Genomic DNA, 18708 nt, shown 5'->3' on the forward strand with positions numbered 1-18708 from the left:
ATTATGTGTTCAGTGAATATATTATTACAAGTGGCACAAGTCCATACATATTCCTAAAATGGACACCAATAGACTATTATAGAAAAAGCCCCTCTGCCAGGCAGCTGTATTAAATCAATGACATCATCACCCTCTTTGGTGCTGCAATACTGTCAAGTCCACATTGTTTCACATGCATTATTGGAAGTTATACATTGAATAGTCCCTTTGCTCCAGGGTCTATCATTTGGATTATGTAATCCTGTACATAAACTACAGCCTGGCAACATTCTGGACGACACATTCATAAGTACCATAACTGTACAAATGATACATTAAAAAGAACAAGATGGTACTGTGAGCTAATTACCCATGGAAAATGCAGCTGAGCTCGGTATTAAAAATGAACCGCTCTCTAACACACACTTACATTATACACAGTGCACAGCACACACAGCCAAATACACATCTATAAATACATCCATGCACACATAAATCAAAGCAGATCCCTGATAAATTAAGTTATCTCACATTTCTGAAGTGTTTGGGCCAAACATAATAATGACTATGTTTACATGCACATTATTTTGCAATTATGTTTATATTCTGGCATCCACAAAAGACATTTAAGCATGATTTTGCCATTTATTATGCTCCGTAACAGTAACTCAGTCAACTCATTGATGTCTTTAACAACAAAACACAAGAGTGCATTAGAATATTACTCAGCATATTTGAATTTTTGCGCAAGTAAATGCAGCCAATGGCCATTTTTACATGCACATCATCTTCAATAGACTGACATTTCACAACTTTAACCTGATTATTGATAATGGCAATCAGGTTAATGCACTTTCTTGATGCTTACGTAACCAGAATATAAGACCAAATTCTGATTAATGCTGTAATATTATTGAGCACGTAAACGCAGTCATTGAGGCTGTGTAATAATATATACACAGATGATGTCAGTTTCTGGGCAATGGGCCTGAAAGTTAATGTCACTGTATAAACATTATAGCTGGTTACGTTTTTCCCTGAGTTACCATAATCAAAATCTGACCCGAAGGTAAGGCATAAAAACATAAACGAGCTTTAAGCGTCCACCCTCCCTCTGAATAAAAAAGAAATCTGTTAATTTTAAAAGCCTGTTGAACTGCTTTTCAAGTGCTGAACTTACCATTGGCATTTTTCCCACATGTGAGGTGCTGATAGGGCAAAAGGAGGCCGTACAACTCCGAATCATTGCTCAGAGCCTGCTCAAAGGATTCCAGTGTGAATTTGGGGATCCCGTTATCCTTCTCAACCACCGAGCTATTCAACACCCGGGTGAAGACTTCTCGGAAGAGGCTCTCCATACAGGCGGTCAGGTATATAGCCGCATGCTCGTGGACGCGCGCCGCGACCCTACTGTCTACCATCCACCTGAAGAACTTCCCCACGGAGAAGACCAAGCCGCATCTCTCCGATTTCCCCCGGCTGAATTTATCCTCGGTGCTCATGTTGTACATGGACAGCGCGCTGAGCGACGCGGCGATGCAGTTGACCGAGATGGTCCACGAAAGGATCATCTTGATGGCACTTTGGACTTCGTATTTGGTGCATTTGCCGTAGCGCAAACTCAGCCGCTGCGCTTCCCTGGCGATCCTCACCAGCGCGCGGCTCACGAGCGTGGAGAGGCGCGCCAGCAGATCCGCGGACACGGTCCCAAACCTCAACTCTTCCTCCTTGTTGAGCGCGTTCTCCACCTCCCCGAGGCTCCAGGGCACATCCTCAAGCTCGGGAAGTTTCGCACAGTGTCCGGAACACTCCAGGGTCTCGCCGTCTTCAGCCAGGACGGTGTTGACGGTGTCTAGGCTGTTGTGTCGACTGCGCATGGAGTCGGTCAGATGCCAGCAGTGCCCTCCATGCGCATAGGAGATGTGCGCCTCGGAGCAGCACAGAGACAAGCTGGATGACCTGAAGGAGTCCGCGGCTCCACCGTAACCCGAATCCAGCGTCAAATCCTCCAGGGTCCTCACCACAGATTTACCCCTTTTTGCCATAACTGCACTTCATATTGTCCACAAGGCTGAAAGCAAGGGGAAACGTTCCTTTGCAAACAAACGCCACTGCTTGGCTGCTTTATTCTGTCCACAATGTTACTGAAAAGGCACAGACGAGTTCCCAAATTGTTGCGTTCACTGTTGAAAATGCGCCCCCAACTTTGAAGGAGCAGTGGTGTTGTTATGGCACACACTAGTGTGTTTGAAGGCTGCGAAGCATCAGTTGGAGGAGGAGCCACATACAGTACTGAATCCAATACGCTGACGGGAGCATTGCTGCGTACAGTTGGTTTTGAATTCGCACGGTGCTGCATGATGGTTCTGTGTACTTCTGTTCATTTGGAGATCCCCTCTAAAAAAGGTCATGGAGAGATGTTAGATCGTATAAAAATGAAACTCCCATTTTGAATCCAGCTTTAGACTATATAAAGTATTAACTAGGTAATTTTAATGAAAATTAGGTCTAGATCTAAATAATTTCTTTGTGTTATGATCATTAATGGTCACTATAGATAGATAGATGGACATTTTTAGGATTTTACTTTAGAATCAAAGGTTTAAATTAAACTACCGAAATGCTCATAAAACCCACTTTTTCCAGAAACTATTTTGATCAGATTGCATCCCATTTACTAAGAATTCCATCAGTAAATAAACTGTAATTGGTCTCTGGAGTTAAAGCAGAGCTTTAGATCTAGTGGTCTTAAGTGGCCAAAACAAACAGATAGACTTTATACAACTAGTAGTCAGCATGCATGAAACTGCTCCGATCCAGTAGACCAAGCAGGGTAGCATGTTTGAGGACAAAAAGCAAGGGATCAAATGAACACCTGTCCTCTTCCCCATTCTCCCTTTCAGATGGGGCTCAGAGTAACGAGATTCCTGTTCATCAATAATGAAGAGTATGCATAATATATCAGTCATCTTGAATGGAGGCTTCTTGTGAACTTCACTCCCACAGTCTGAAAAAGGTCATATGTTTTGTAAAACGAAGGATAAAAGTGAGACACCAAGCATTTCCTATTTTCCTAATAGCTAGCTTTGTGCCATATACTGCAGTGAGTATATGGCACAAAGTAAAAATATTAAATAATCAACCTAATTCAAAATGACACCAAGACATTTATGTTTACAGACTTAAGAGATTGCAATAACATAAATCAGTGACTGTAACACAAGAAAGAAAAACAAGATGCTTTTAGAGCTGAAATACACTTTATCACCTAAGTGTTTTAAACCAGCTTTAATAAAGAGGGGACCATATTTTACTCAACACTGACCTCTTTGGACAGCACTCCTCCAAAAACCTGAGACCATAAGTGAAATAACAAGTTTGAAAGTTGTTTCTGCCAAGAGTAACCTGTTTTTCTTAATGAAGCGACCTGAAACTCAGAGTTTCGTTACAATTATATTTTTAATCTGATCATTAATTTGTACCTCATAATTATTCTATTAACAAGTATCAGACTAATAAACTATTTGAGATAGGCTCTTGGATGTAGCATTTTGTCGTGGTAGACTGCCATCTAGTGTTCAACTAAAACAATCATCATGTCTTGTTCACTCAAACGACAATAATAGTCTGAACTCAAGACATCAATCAGCGACATTACATATGACCCCCATTCACCTGAAATCTGTCAATAATTTAATATGGGATGAAAGATATTCTATCAAGTTGGTTGACATTTAGATCTGTCCAGACTAATTTCCATGATTAACAACTAAAATGACCATCCCTGATTTTAAATCAGCAGTAATGCAGCAGCAAGGAGGCTTGATCTTTAAATGATAAATTGTCTCATTTACTTCATTGTATGTTAATGTTCTCTGTATCTAAAGGCAAGCACAGACCTAATCAATAAAGTAATTATGTCTTGGATCAATGTAGTTCTCTTTGTGATGTGCAATGCTTTTCTCAACATACCGATCAGTATACTGATCTTTCATCAACTAGACTATTTATTGTCTCCAAATACAAGATTTGCACCAAATGAACTATTGATACTGATGTGAAGAAAAATAATATCAGACTAAAATGTGCAAAATACATATTATGATACATTGATAAATCAAAGCGATCAAAACTTTCAGTGTTTCAATTGTCTAGACTGCATAGATCTGAATGGTCGAAACATCGTACTGTTTGGTCATTTTTGGAGCTGTAATTTTAGTGTGTGTACATTATTTTTTCTTTGTTTATTATTTGTTGTTTTTTTTATGTCCTGCACCTGAAACTAATTTGGATGTTTTGAATGTCAACACCTCAGCATTTGTTTGATTCCTGGAAAAAAAAAGATACTATGAATAATGTCAACCTTTTATGATAACGTGCTCCAATAGTGTAGCATATCATATCATTTACGTTCTATGGGGTAAGTTGTCACAATGGAACCTGCCATTATAACAAACTATTACAGGCATTACAGCTAAATTTTAAACAGTAAAATAATTATTTAAAAAAAAAAAAAAAAAAACGAATAGCTAAAATTAAATTACCAATAATGGAAAAAGCATTGGTAAGGCCAATAAGCACTGAAATGAATAAATCAAGGTTTCATAAAACTTGAATAACATATGTGACAACTTAACCCATCCTGGTATTTTTCATTGACAAACTCGACAACACATTCCTGCCTTTAGTAGTTGCCTCAATGTATGCCAGTGTGGTTTCATTTGTTTACCCATATTAATCTATATAAAATAATAATAATGTAGTTTTTACTTTGGACGGTTTTGCACAAGGTGTTTGAAACCAACAAACACAATTATTGATAGAGAAAACAGATATGTGTTACTGGACTTTTGACTCAAAATTTACTGCGATAAAGCCCTCGTGACAAACTATCCCGTCATACATAGTAGCTTATTATGTATTATATAACAATTACATAATTTATTATTAGATTGCTACTAGTTTACCTTAAAATTGAAGTGAACTTGTGGCCATAATATTTTATACAGTTTAAATAACGTCCTAACACTGGTGCGAATATTTACCATAACAAAACTCATCTGTTCCCTTGTGCCCCAGTTCATGTGCCCATCCGGGTACTCACGCCCTGTCCAATCAGAGTCGAGCAGTAACATGGGCACAAAAACCTTTTTCTATGCATTTATCTAAATGCGCTACTATTTTAAGTTACCTTTACACGTCGTGGTCAAAAATAATCGAGAACATGCCATTAACCTGAAAATATCTACCTCATCTGTGATGTTATCAGTGCTAAAAAGTGCGGGTCTGCGCGAGCATGCCGCAGAAACGTGATGGTCTATTACGTCTGCCGTGCGGATCTGACCAATCAGCTGCGTAGATGCCAGTTTGCGTCAACGAGTGGGCGGAGTCGACGAATGGCTGACGATTCACGGGGTGAATTAAAATTGACATTCAACTAAAGGACAACAATCGTGTGAATATTCATCGCTAATCGACGCCTGTACTGTCATACGGATAGAGAACATGTACTTACATATGGATTTAATCTGAAAACCCATATATTTAACGTTTTAGGAAGAAGTTAAACGGCTGTTGTTTTTCTTTCTGTCTTCGCGAGTCCATGTTGACGTTCGCGTGCTTTCTTTGTTGAGGTTTTCTTGCGCGTGTTTTTTTTTCATATCAATCTGTCAGTTTTACACTTAGTGGTGCGTGTTTTTGTCGAGGCGTACGGTAGAAACAAACAGTAAACTCGCTGATGCACTGGCATCGTGTCCATCACAGGGTGCGTAAAGCAACTATATGAATTTTCGCTGTGTAATTCAGCAGGCACGAGCGCAGAGATCCAACTTCAACATGAGAAAAGTTTTTCTTGAGCAAGGCTGAAGAAGACGTAACCAGATCAGACTTTATAGTCCGGGTTTGCCAAGTTTGGGAGTTGCTGGAGCATTCGTGATCTCAGAAGGGACTGCGGTACATTAGGAATAATGGTGGTCAATACGATCCACTGGTTCAGGAAGGGCTTAAGGCTCCATGATAACCCATCTCTGCGGGACTCTATAATAGGAGCCGATACTCTGAGATGCGTTTACATACTGGACCCCTGGTTTGCAGGATCGTCCAACGTGGGAATCAGCAGATGGAGGTGAGTTTCCTTGGGATCCGAGCACGTGAGTGCAGAGAACAGTGGGGAGCAGACATCAGATCCTGTAACACTACTTATTTGTTAATAATAATAAGTATTTCAATAGTAACTACTACATCAAACAAGGTCCAATGATAGAGAGTACGTCTCGGGGTCAAGGTGCTCTCTGGCCTAGGGTTTATCACAGTCCTTCAAAGAATACTTCAGAATGACCATGGCACTCCTGTGAATTAAAAAGCCTTTATTATCAAATGGCTTCATCCAAAAATTCTAAAAACTCTAGTACATTAGTAACTAGTACATCTTCACTTAGATGACCCCAATGAAGCTGAGACCTCTTTCCCTCTATACCCTCTCCCCTCTACTTCTGGTGCTACCACACAAGATGCTCTACATTGTTTCCCACTTATCTCAGGCAGCTGCAATAGTAAAATGGGATAGTACCACCTAGTCCTAAAACTCACTGGTAGCTATTCATAGGGACTAGTAATTTTTTAAACGACTTTCAAATTATATATTTGCTACTAGTGCTTATTTGTTAATTCTAGTAAGTAATCCAATAGTAGCTAATATATTTCACGTTAGCTAGTATTAGTTACTAGTAATTTAAATGACAAAAATCTATTGAATTAGACACGTGTCATTTAGGGATAGTTGTTAGTAGTAAATAACTATTGTCTAATTTAACAGATAGCCTACGTTTAAATTGATAGTATTTATTGCATTTAAATTCTGTGTCAATCTATGGTTTTAGATAATAATTGTTCAGACTAGTATGTGTTCCAGTTGTTGTTTGTACCTTTTCCTAGTTTTTAGTGAAATCTGAAAATGTACCAGCAAAAACTGGAATACATACTAGAAGTAAATAACCATAGACCCACATAGAATTCAGTAGCATAAGTGCAAAGTTTGTTACCAGTAAGAATGGAAATAGTTACCTGGGGCCAAAATTTATATAGTCTATTCAGTTGGCACTTGCAATTTCATTAGTGACTATTGAATGCATACTACTACTGTACTAATCAATACTGATATTGTTTGAATACTAGTCTCTCTCTCTCTCTCTCTCTCTCTCTACTCACATACATAGTGATCAGTCAATAGTGTGTGTGTGTCTGTGTGTGTGTCTGTGTCTGTGTCTGTGTCTGTGTCTGTGTGTGTGGTGGCTATTTTGAATGTGGAACAAATTCTTTGGTTGAGATTAGGATATTAAAAGCTGAATTGAGTGCAAATCTGCATCTGAATGGTGAGAGTGACCTCTTATACCTGTCTTTTTGTTTCATTGTTTGAATATAAGTAGCTCAGTATGTAGCAGAGTTTCTGTAAGCTGTGCCATGCTGTGTAATGAGAAAGTTTGTGTTTATAGTAAGTAAGAAGCTTTACATTACCAGTTTGTTTATTTATATGCTGTAAGCTTTTTTTTTCCAATTTAAATTTTACTTGCTGGCCATGAGTAGCCTTTTCTTATGTCTTCAAGATATCTTGAAGACCGTTTAATTAAGTTTAATTTGTGATTGTTTTACCATTTTGTAAGGACTTGTACAATACCAAAAGAGTACATACAAACTAACTGCCATTCTTTTGGCCTACTGTTAGTGCTGGCCGGATATATCTTTATAAGAGTGTACTATGTGGTGGGATATCCTTGAGAGATGCTTGAGCGGTCACCTCATAGCAGAGTTGTGATGTAACGTACAGCTCAGCCACCTCTCCTCTCCCCTTTGGTGCAGAACATGAGGAACTAGGTCAGTGTGTTAGATGCTGTTACCTCATTCCCCTTTCAGCACTGACCTACTTTTCCACCTCCTTCAAACAGCCTCTCGCCTATGGTATGCCTGCCACCACTTCTCTTAATGGTTGCTAAACTGTAACCGAAATTACAATCCACGCAAAGGCTTCTTTTGAGAGGTTAAGTCTATAATTCGTCCCCTGAATTGACCTGGAATACTTTTGTTCTTTTGTATTGGGTCTATGCATCAAAGACACCCCGACTGATGTCTTAGTAATGTTTAATTTTACATACACATGCACAGCCTATTTGTACAGTCCAGCTCGACAGGAAGTTGTACTCATTTGTACTGTGCTGCTATCTTTACAGTGAAAGTCAGATCAGAAACTGAATCTGAGATGACTAATATGCCAAAAAAAATACAGATTTTTTTAATGCAGAAGCACAATTTTATTTTAAATGATAAATATGTAATTATTAAATCTGAAACTATAAATCCTTAATTATAAGATGTAGCCTACACCATAATACAGTAAACAGTAATATTGTAAAATCTTATTCCAACTTAAAATAACTTTTCTATTTGATTATATTTTAAAATCTAATTTATTTTTGTGAATATTCAACAGCTCACATGGTCCTTCAGAAATCATTTTAATATGCTGATTTGATGCTCAAGAAGCAATGTTTTCAATGTTGAAAACAGTTTTGCTGCTTAATATTTGTTGAAACTGTATTTAACACACACATATATATATATATATATATATATATATATATATATATATATATATATATATATTTATTTATTTATTTTTTATTTTTTATTTTTTCAGGATAGCAAAGCCTAATTTTCAGCAGTCATTACTCCAATCTTCAGTCTCATGATCCTTCAGAAATCATTCTAATATGCTGTTATTCTGCTCATTAAACATTTCTTATTGTTATCAATGTTAAAAATGGCTGCTTAATGTTTTTATAACAAGCTAAAGTTTGTACTTGAAGATAACCATGTAATTCTGACTTGTAGAACAAGCTGCATGTGTGCTTTCATGTGCAGATCCATTGAAATGACAGTGACTTTGAGCATGTGTGTCATTTTGTCCTGGGATGTGCTGTAGCGGATCAGACGTCTTTAGGCCGGGGCGCAGACAAGCTCAACTAGATGCTGCTTATACACAGTCTTACAAGAGGGAACTCTTAACTCTCACTCAGACAGGATTATATTCTTATATTATACCCTTATTTTGTTATATATTCAGTGCAGCTAAAAAGAAAATCATACATACTGTTTTATAATGTGTCCAGGTATAAGGTAGAGGTTTTAACTGGCTTATTCAACCAAACCATAACCTGACGTTTGATAAGGTCTATAATAATCTCGAAGCAACATAATAAAGTCATGAGGTCATGCCAGCTCCATGGGCATTTTTAAAAAGAATGAACATTTTTCCAGTTATGCCAAGCTCTAAAAATTTATCAGGTAGAAATGTAGTAAAAATTTGTGCTGTCAAACACGATTAATCGCATCCAAAATAAAAGTTTTTGTTTACATAATGTGTACTGTGTATATTTATGTATATATAAATACAAACACATGCATGTATACATTTAAGAAAAGTTTATGTTTATATATTAAATATACAGGTGCTGGTCATATAATTAGAATATCATCAAAAAGTTTATTTATTTCACTAATTCCATTCAAAAAGTGAAACTTGTATATTATATTCATTCATTACACACAGAATGATATATTTCAAATGTCTATTTCTTTTAATTTTGATGATTATAACTGACAACTAAGGAAAATCCCAAATTCAGTATCTCAGAAAATTAGAATATTACTTAAGACCAATACAAAGAAAGGATTTTTAGAAATCTTGACCAACTGAAAAGTATGAACATGAAAAGTATGAGCATGTACAGCACTCAATACTTGAATACGCCTGAATTACTGCAGCAATGCGGCGTGGCATGGAGTCGATCAGTCTGTGGCACTGCTCAGGTGTTATGAGAGCCCAGGTTGCTCTGATAGTGGCCTTCAGCTCTTCTGCATTGTTGGGTCTGGCATATCGCATCTTCCTCTTCACAATACCCCATAGATTTTCTATGGGGTTAAGGTCAGGCGAGTTTTCTGGCCAATTAAGAACAGGGATACCATGGTCCTTAAACCAGATACTGGTTGCTTTGGCACTGTGTGCAGGTGCCAAGTCCTGTTGGAAAATGAAATCTGCATCTCCATAAAGTTGGTCAGCAGCAGGAAGCATGAAGTGCTCTAAAACTTCCTGGTAGATGGCTGCGTTGACCTTGGACCTCAGAAAACACAGTGGACCAACACCAGCAGATGACATGGCACCCCAAACCATCACTGACTGTGGAAACTTTACACTGGACCTCAAGCAACGTGGATTGTGTGCCTCTCCTCTTCCTCCAGACTCTGGGACCCTGATTTCCAAAGGAAATGCAAAATTTACTTTCATCAGAGAACATTACTTTGGACCACTCAGCAGCAGTCCAGTCCTTTTTGTCTTTAGCCCAGGCGAGATGCTTCTGACGCTGTCTGTTGTTCAAGAGTGGCTTGACACAAGGAATGCGACAGCTGAAACCCATGTCTTGCATACGTCTGTGCGTAGTGGTTCTTGAAGCACTGACTCCAGCTGCAGTCCACTCTTTGTGAATCTCCCCCACATTTTTGAATGGGTTTTGTTTCACAATCCTCTCCAGGGTGCAGTTATCCCTATTGCTTGTACACTTTTTTTCTACAACATCTTTTCCTTCCCTTCGCCTCTCTATTAATGTGCTTGGACACAGAGCTCTGTGAACAGCCAGCCTCTTTTGCAATGACCTTTTGAATCTTGCCCTCCTTGTGCAACGTGTCAATGGTCGTCTTTTGGACAACTGTCAAGTCAGCAGTCTTCCCCATGATTGTGTAGCCTACAGAAATAGACTGAGAGACCATTTAAAGGCCTTTGCAGGTGTTTTGAGTTAATTAGCTGATTAGAGTGTGGCACCAGGTGTCTTCAATATTGAACCTTTTCACAATATTCTAATTTTCTGAGATACTGAATTTGGGATTTTCCTTAGTTGTCAGTTATAATCATCAAAATTAAAAGAAATAAACATTTGAAATATATCAGTCTGTGTGTAATGAATGAATATAATATACAAGTTTCACTTTTTGAATGGAATTAGTGAAATAAATAAACTTTTTGATGATATTCTAATTATATGACCAGCACCTGTATTATATAAAATATAAGCATATAAATGTATATGCATGTAAATATTTCCAAAATATATGCTGTATGTGAGTGTATCTATATATACATAATAAATATACACACACACACACACACACACACACACACACACACATATATATATATGTGTGTGTGTGTGTAAACAAAAACTTTTATTTTGGATGCGATTAATCGTTTGACAGCACTAGTAAAAATATTTTTAAAACTCTTATTCTTAATCCTTAACCAATATAACACAAAAGACTGGAAGAGTCATGCAACTTCTTTGGTTAAATAGAGCAGGAATTTCAGTAACCCTGAAAAGAAAATGCAGCTCTTAAAACCACTTAAGTCCTGAAGTTACTTTTCTTTAATGTTCAGAATCCAGGAGTTCCCATAGATTAAATAAAGTTACGAAAACAAAATTTGGGTTTGAGGCCTTTGAATGTTGTTGTGGACAATGAGGGGTCAACCAGTTTGAGTTTCATTCTTCACAAAAAGAATATATTATGAAATATGTTGGAGACCAAACAGTTGCCGTTAGCCATTGAATTGTATTTGAATTTATTTTTTCTTTTCTCTGTACTATGGAAATCAGTGGCTACCATAAACATATGTCAGAATATCTTAACAGAAGAAAAAAACGAAATGATGACAGAAATGTCATTTTTGGAAGAACTATCCCTTTAAGAAACACAGGTGCAGCATACAATTAAGCAAATTTTATTGCAGCATAATGTCTGAGTTTTCACTTTCTTTTTCAAGAAATAGTAGGCAGCACACTGTCAGTAAACTAGTATTCCATTCCATTCTGAACACAGCTCATGTAATTCAGAATATAACCAATTTTGTTTTTCCATACCGTTTGTCTGTTAGTGCCCTCTGCTGCACAAGTCACAAAAATCTCTCTCCCATTCCTGCAAAAGATTAAAATGAACAACTATGTCTATCTAAACTACCATTTCATTTGCTTGTCATTCATTAAATTTTGATTAATTATTCTTTGTTTTACAGGTTTTTGCTGCAGTGTCTTGAGGACTTGGACGCCAGCCTTCGCAAACTTAACTCTCGCCTCTTTGTCATCAGGGGACAACCCACGGATGTCTTTCCAAGACTTTTCAAGGTCAGCGAACAGACCGCCTAGAGCCTGTTCAACAGTTTTGTGTAAACTCTCTGTCAGTACATGCTGTTCTGTGTCTGCCCCTTATTTGACTCTCCATCTCTTTTTTTTCTCTCTAGGAGTGGAACATCACCCGGCTGTCATATGAGTACGACTCTGAGCCCTTCGGGAAAGATCGTGATGCAGCCATTAAGAAGCTGGCCACTGAGGCAGGGGTGGAGGCTTTCGTCAGGATCTCCCACACACTCTATGATCTGGACAAGTGAGTGTATCTGTAATCATTGCCATATGCCCATATGACTCCCACGTGGGAAGCTGTTGCCCATCATGCCTGATAGTTAACTCTTCATTGAGAATGTTATGCAGACAGATACAAAGTTGTTTTATTCTGTCATATGAATATCAAAAAGAAGTGGCATTTAAATGATAAATATTGTAATACTCCAAAAATTGTGATTGTGTGATATACATTTTTGTGAAATGAATTATATTACAAAAAATACTAAATCGAATGTAAAATATAAAAAAGAAAAACAAAATGAATACATTTTATAATATCATTAGAATTTGATTCATAATATAACACAATTTAAGTAATTTTATTTTCAATTTTGTAATTTAATATGGAAATTTCATATAGTATATTGTACAGAAATATGAAAATAAAATTAACTGTTGTTCTTATTCAAATTCTAATAATATGATCACTTATTGCATTTCATTTTTTCTTCATATTTTTCCATTGCACTTTTTGTAATATAATGAAGTATACAAATATGAAAACAATAAAATGTCTTATTATATAAATATATATATATATATATATATAGATTGTGTTAAATGAAAAATTCTAATTGCATAAAATATGAAAACAACAAAATTGCCTCAATTATTGTAATTAATAATATTATAGAATATATTCAATTTTGATTTTATAATTCAGTTTAATTTTATATTCAGTTTCTAAAGGTTTACATGAATACTTGATGAGGCTTTGTTTTGTGTTCAAAAGTATATTAGCATTTGCTGTATTGACAATCATGCAAGTTGTTGTTATTGGCTTTACTTTTTAGTATCATGACAATTAAAATGCCATAATATTGTGTACATATTCTAATTATCCCAAGTGTTCTTTCTGTCTCTAGGATCATAGAGTTGAATGGAGGACAGTCTCCTCTTACCTATAAACGATTTCAGACGCTCATTAGTAGAATGGATGCTGTGGAAATACCAGCGGAGACTATCACGGCTGAAGTCATGGGCAAATGCGCCACACCAGTCAGCGATGACCACGATGACAAGTTTGGTGTTCCCTCTCTGGAAGAGCTCGGTGAGACACCTCTCTTTGTGTATGTGTGCATGTGTCTGTTGTAAATGAGATTTTGAATGAGGATTTGTGTCTTCAGGTTTTGAAACAGATGGGCTGTCCTCGGCTGTGTGGCCTGGTGGAGAGACTGAAGCTCTGACTCGACTAGAGAGACACCTGGAGAGGAAGGTAGACATCTTCTTTATTACACTGTTTTACAATTGTACTTTTTTTTGCATTGTATTACACCATATTTAGTATAATCAACATTGTGTACTGAGCAGGGTTAATTACAGTTAGCTAAAACTAAAACCATAACATTTTGGTTTTTTAAACTAAAACGGAAATAAAAATGAATAAAAACTAGACATTATTTGAAAACAGCAAAAATAAACTAATAAAGAAGACAAAACTTTAACTAAAATTAACATAAAATCAGAAATCATAAAAACAAAATCTAATTCAAAACATGAACAAAAACTATACGCGTTAAATATAGTTTATGCATTAAAGTTTAGGGATTAAATTGATTAAAAGTGATATTTAGATATGTTACAAATAAATGTCTATTTCAAATAAATGCTGGTTCTTTTGAACTTTCTATTCATTAAAGACACCTGAAAATAAGATATCATGGTTGCACAAAAAATATTCAGTAGCACAAATGTTTTAACATCGATAATAATAAGAATTGCTTCTTAAGCATCAAATGAGCATATTAGAATGATTTCTGAAGGATCATGTGACACTGAAGACTAGAGTAATGGCTAAAAAAATGCTAAAAATTCTGTTTTGCCATCACAAAAATAAATTACCATTCTTTTACCATAAAACCATTCTTTTAAATTGTAGTAATATTGCTGTTTTTACTGTGTTTTTCATTGAATAAATGCAGCCTTGGTGAGCATAAGAGACTTTTTTTCAACAATGTTAAAAAAAATCTTTTTTTCAACAATGTTAAAAAAAATCTTTTTTTCAGGCTTGGGTGGCTAATTTCGAGCGTCCCAGAATGAATGCTAATTCCCTGCTGGCCAGCCCCACAGGCCTGAGCCCTTACCTCCGGTTCGGCTGCCTCTCCTGCAGACTTTTCTATTTCAAACTCACAGACCTCTACAGAAAGGTAAAGAGAACAGCACTGTCCTACTCTGACATTTAAGGTATTGTTTATCATTGTGATAACTGCTCATAAAATAAAACGTTATTCTCTTCCTTTTTTTCCCTGTCTTTTCAATCACAGGTCAAGAAAAACAGCGTCCCACCATTGTCCCTTTATGGTCAGCTGCTCTGGCGTGAGTTCTTCTACACGGCTGCCACTAACAACCCACACTTTGACAAAATGGAGTTCAATCCCATCTGCGTGCAGATCCCGTGGGACAGGAACCCCGAAGCTCTGGCGAAGTGGGCAGAGGGCCGGACTGGTTTCCCGTGGATTGATGCCATAATGACCCAGTTGAGGCAGGAGGGGTGGATCCACCATCTGGCCAGGCATGCTGTTGCTTGCTTCCTCACGCGTGGAGACCTGTGGATCAGCTGGGAAGAGGGCATGAAGGTACTGCAATACTGGATTTCAGTAAAAGATCTGTTATGATTGCGTTAGAATCTATATTGACATTGTGTTTTTTTTTGTTTTTTTTAAGGTGTTTGAGGAGTTGTTGCTGGATGCAGACTGGAGCGTCAATGCTGGAAGCTGGATGTGGCTTTCATGCAGCTCATTCTTCCAGCAGTTCTTTCACTGTTACTGTCCGGTGGGCTTCGGTCGACGTACTGACCCTAATGGAGACTATATAAGGTGCCACTCTTGACCCTTGCTTACATTCACTAATACTCGGTTTACTATAATTGACCAGTTTGGTTCAATATTGAGACCGTTCTCTTTTAAAGCCGATTTATTATTATTACAGACGCTATTTGCCCATATTGAGGGGCTTCCCTGCTAAATTCATCTATGACCCTTGGAATGCCCCAGAAAGTGTTCAGAAGATTGCAAAGTGCATAATCGGAGTGCACTACCCTAAACCCATGGTTAATCACGCTGAGGCCAGCAGGATAAACATCGAGCGAATGAAGCAGATTTACCAGCAGCTGTCCTGCTACCGGGGCCTCGGTAAGAAAATACAAAGCTTTTTCAACCCCAACACTTAAAAATCTAGTTTAACTTTATTTATTTCTATTGTTGATTGATTTGTTTAATTAAATGCAGGTGTTTTGCTGTTCGATCTTGGGTTTAATGGGTTTTCTCAATGCTTTTCAGGGCTCCTTGCAACTGTTCCATTCAACACAACCAACAATGGAGATGGTAATGGAGCAGGAGACAACACACAGGAGAGCACTCACATTACAGGTATACCAACAAGCATATTGTCATACATCTTATAATTCATCTCTGGAAATGTCTGATAATGCTGACAGCTTTTGCTGTAATCTAGGGTTTTCCACATTTGGCTTTTGTTTTGGATTTATTTTGGTAACTTCTAACCAGAAAGATGTTTGAAATTATGCGAATGTGTAAATAAACCATGTGTAAAAGAAACACAAGGGTTTTGAACCCTGTTTTTGTGAAACACATGTCTAATTGATCCTAATTTAGTTACAGTATATATTTCTTTCATCATGCATATTGGTAGTTTGGTTCATTTCAGTTATAGTCGTATTGAAATATTTACTCTTTATTTACTAGTGCACCCATCACCAGCAAGTTCTCAACCAGAGTTCTCACCATTTCCAGTGTCATGTGGTCAGCAGTCTGGAAATATTGTGCAGCCACAACCAGGTGTGTATTGACACAGCTGCATGGGTTTTGAAATATAATAAATGCTGTTGACATCTGAAGTATGAAACAGGCCTTAGGCTGCTTTAATAGTCTTTTTTCTAATCTAGGTTACTCAGGTAGCGGTATGGTTGGACAAGCCCACAAACAGTCACAGAGAGGTGAGTTCTGTCCAAACCAATTCAGAGGACTCTTATCAGATTCTGAACTCAAGCTGTATTGAACCACAAAGCAGTTTTATGTCTCACTGTGGCCTAAAATATTTTGATTTAACTGAACTACACTTCTTTGACAGATTAGTTTAAACACACCAGATCTTGCATGAAAAAGAAGGGTTTACCTCATGTTTGTGGAGGATTATTTTGATGAAAGCACAGACTATTCAAAATCAGGGCTGTTCATTTGTGGACAGTTACTCTACCATTCATAATTTTGGGGGCGGTAGTATTTATTTATTTTTTTTCAAATGTGTTTTTTTTTTTTTTTTTTTTTTTTAAAGCCTCTTATGATTTTCCAGACTGCATTTATTTGACCGAAAGTACAGTAAAAACAGTAATATTGTGAAAAATATCTGTTTTCTGTTGTAATATATTGGGGAATGTAATTTATTGCTGTGATGGCAAAGCTAAATTTTTAAAAGCCATTACTCCAGTCTTCAGTGTCACACAGTCCTTCAGAAATCATTTTGATATGCTGATTTGGTGCTCAAGAAACATTTCTTCTTATATAAAGTTAAAATACATAATCATTTTTGATACATTTTACTTTTGTAACATTATGAGTGTCTTTATTGTCACTTTAGATCAGTTTAATGTGTCCTTGCTGAACAAAAGTATTAATTTCTTTAAAGAAAAACCTGACTAACCCCAATCTTTTGAACGGTAGTGTTTGTTTTTCATGCCACTCCAACAATAATGTTGTAAATTAGAACATGTAACCTCACATACTGTTTTTGTGTTCAGGGAGAGGGACAAGTACTTTGAAACGACATAATGAAGAGAGAGCTTCAGACAGTGCATCGAAGATTCAGAGGCATGACAGTAACTAGCTGTCTCGGAAGCAAGGATTTACACGCACCCCTCCTCGGACTAGTGTTTGGACCTGTCCCGAATCGTAGCACGAAGGACAATGTCTCTGCATGCCATATCTACTCCTCCATGCTTAGATTTTCCCGTTATGCTTTGCCATGATGTTATTCTGCTTGTAGAGCTTGAGTTAGCATTGAGGTCAATCGTGTGGTGGTCCGGGAAACTGTAAACTAAGCCGTTCGGCATGATATAATGTATGTAGTTACAGCATTTAAGATGTCTACATTTTTGCAAGCTGTATGTTGATGTATTGTGGAGGAAAATGGTTTATAGTATTCATGCAGTCCAAATGTCAGTCATCAGTTTCTCTCTGAAAGTGTGTGTATCTAGCATCCCAGTTGATGTCCATTTGTGCAGTGTTGGTTTTTTGGCACTAACTGTGCTATGTAATATTAAGAGGGATTTATTTGGAAATTCATCATCTTAATAGCGATAATCAAGAGCATACTGGACACTAATTGAGAATCTTTTTATTGATCTAAATGTTCAATTCTAATTTATAAATAGACACATTAAAATGTCTGTGAAGTCCAGAGCAAAAATTTGTATATTAAGTTTGATTTTCGCTTTTTATAATGGAGTAACTATCATTGAGGCCTGTGGCTCTTAAGCACAAGTGGATTTGTTTCAAGACAATTACAGGGAAACAAAGCCTACTATGTATATAAGCGTATACTGTAAGTAATTCACTTTACAAACCATTGTACATAACGTTTTTCTTATTTACAGACTCGCTGTTATATTTTTTATATGAGAGACAATACCTTTTTTGAATGTTGTAATGTCTTCTTTATAAATCACCATTAAAACGTGATTATGAGATCATTCGAAGCATGTTCATCAGTATTCAGTATTATTAATAAAAAATTCTTGACATTCACTTCAGTGTTGGCTATTAACAGACCACATGTAATCTGTTTTACATGATCAGATTAGCTATTATTATGTTTATATGATTTGAACAAAGATTGACTGTAACCCTAAATTTTTTAATTTATGTATACAGTAAAGACATGGAAAATTTCACTGAGTAATGCAGTTCTTGCTTTCCAAACATTAATATCTGACAGTATACCATTCAAAAGTTTGGGTTGGTAAGATTTGATAATAATTTAGGAAGTCATATTTTATAATGCCTCATCAATAAGGCATTTATTTGATAAAAAATACAGTAAAAGCAGAGTTATTTTGAAATTTTAGCAGTATATCTTCAAATACTATTATAATTTAAACCAATTATCTATTATATGTATTTAAATACATTTTAATATTTTTTTCCTCTGATGGAAAAGTTTACTTCAGATTGGCTACAAAAGACTGCAGTTTACTAGTCTAAGTTTACTTCTGTTTACA

At 36.6% G+C, this 18708-nt stretch overlaps 2 protein-coding genes across 6 annotated transcripts in view; one reads left to right on the forward strand and one right to left on the reverse strand.

Annotated features, from left to right (window-relative positions):
- The window catches only part of btbd11b (BTB (POZ) domain containing 11b), a 63703-nt gene extending 58421 nt beyond the window's left edge, over window positions 1-5282 (reverse strand). For 2 of the 5 annotated variants that reach the window (XM_058750653.1, XM_058750648.1), the window contains exons 1-2: window positions 5025-5240; window positions 1160-2376 (exon numbers count right to left, since the gene is read on the reverse strand). In XM_058750653.1, the coding sequence (XP_058606636.1) occupies window positions 1160-2024 (865 nt within the window). In that variant the 5' untranslated portion in view covers window positions 2025-2376; window positions 5025-5240. Of the gene's footprint in view, window positions 1-1159; window positions 2377-2854; window positions 3790-5024 lie in introns of those variants that run through there. The other 3 variants (XM_058750651.1, XM_058750650.1, XM_058750652.1) reach the window with 3 other exon arrangements.
- A 97-nt stretch (window positions 5283-5379) lies between these two features.
- On the forward strand, window positions 5380-18235 carry cry1b (cryptochrome circadian regulator 1b). Its single transcript, XM_058750657.1, has 13 exons — window positions 5380-6103; window positions 12089-12197; window positions 12314-12456; window positions 13340-13524; window positions 13601-13689; window positions 14480-14620; window positions 14738-15049; window positions 15138-15289; window positions 15402-15604; window positions 15752-15841; window positions 16178-16270; window positions 16378-16428; window positions 17230-18235. The coding sequence occupies exons 1-13, from the start codon at window positions 5946-5948 to the stop codon at window positions 17313-17315; spliced, it is 1812 nt and encodes a 603-aa protein (XP_058606640.1). The 5' UTR covers window positions 5380-5945; the 3' UTR covers window positions 17316-18235.
- The last annotated feature ends 473 nt before the right edge of the window (window positions 18236-18708 follow it).

This window comes from Onychostoma macrolepis, chromosome 18, assembly GCF_012432095.1.
Source record: "Onychostoma macrolepis isolate SWU-2019 chromosome 18, ASM1243209v1, whole genome shotgun sequence".
Lineage (NCBI taxonomy): Eukaryota > Metazoa > Chordata > Actinopteri > Cypriniformes > Cyprinidae > Onychostoma > Onychostoma macrolepis.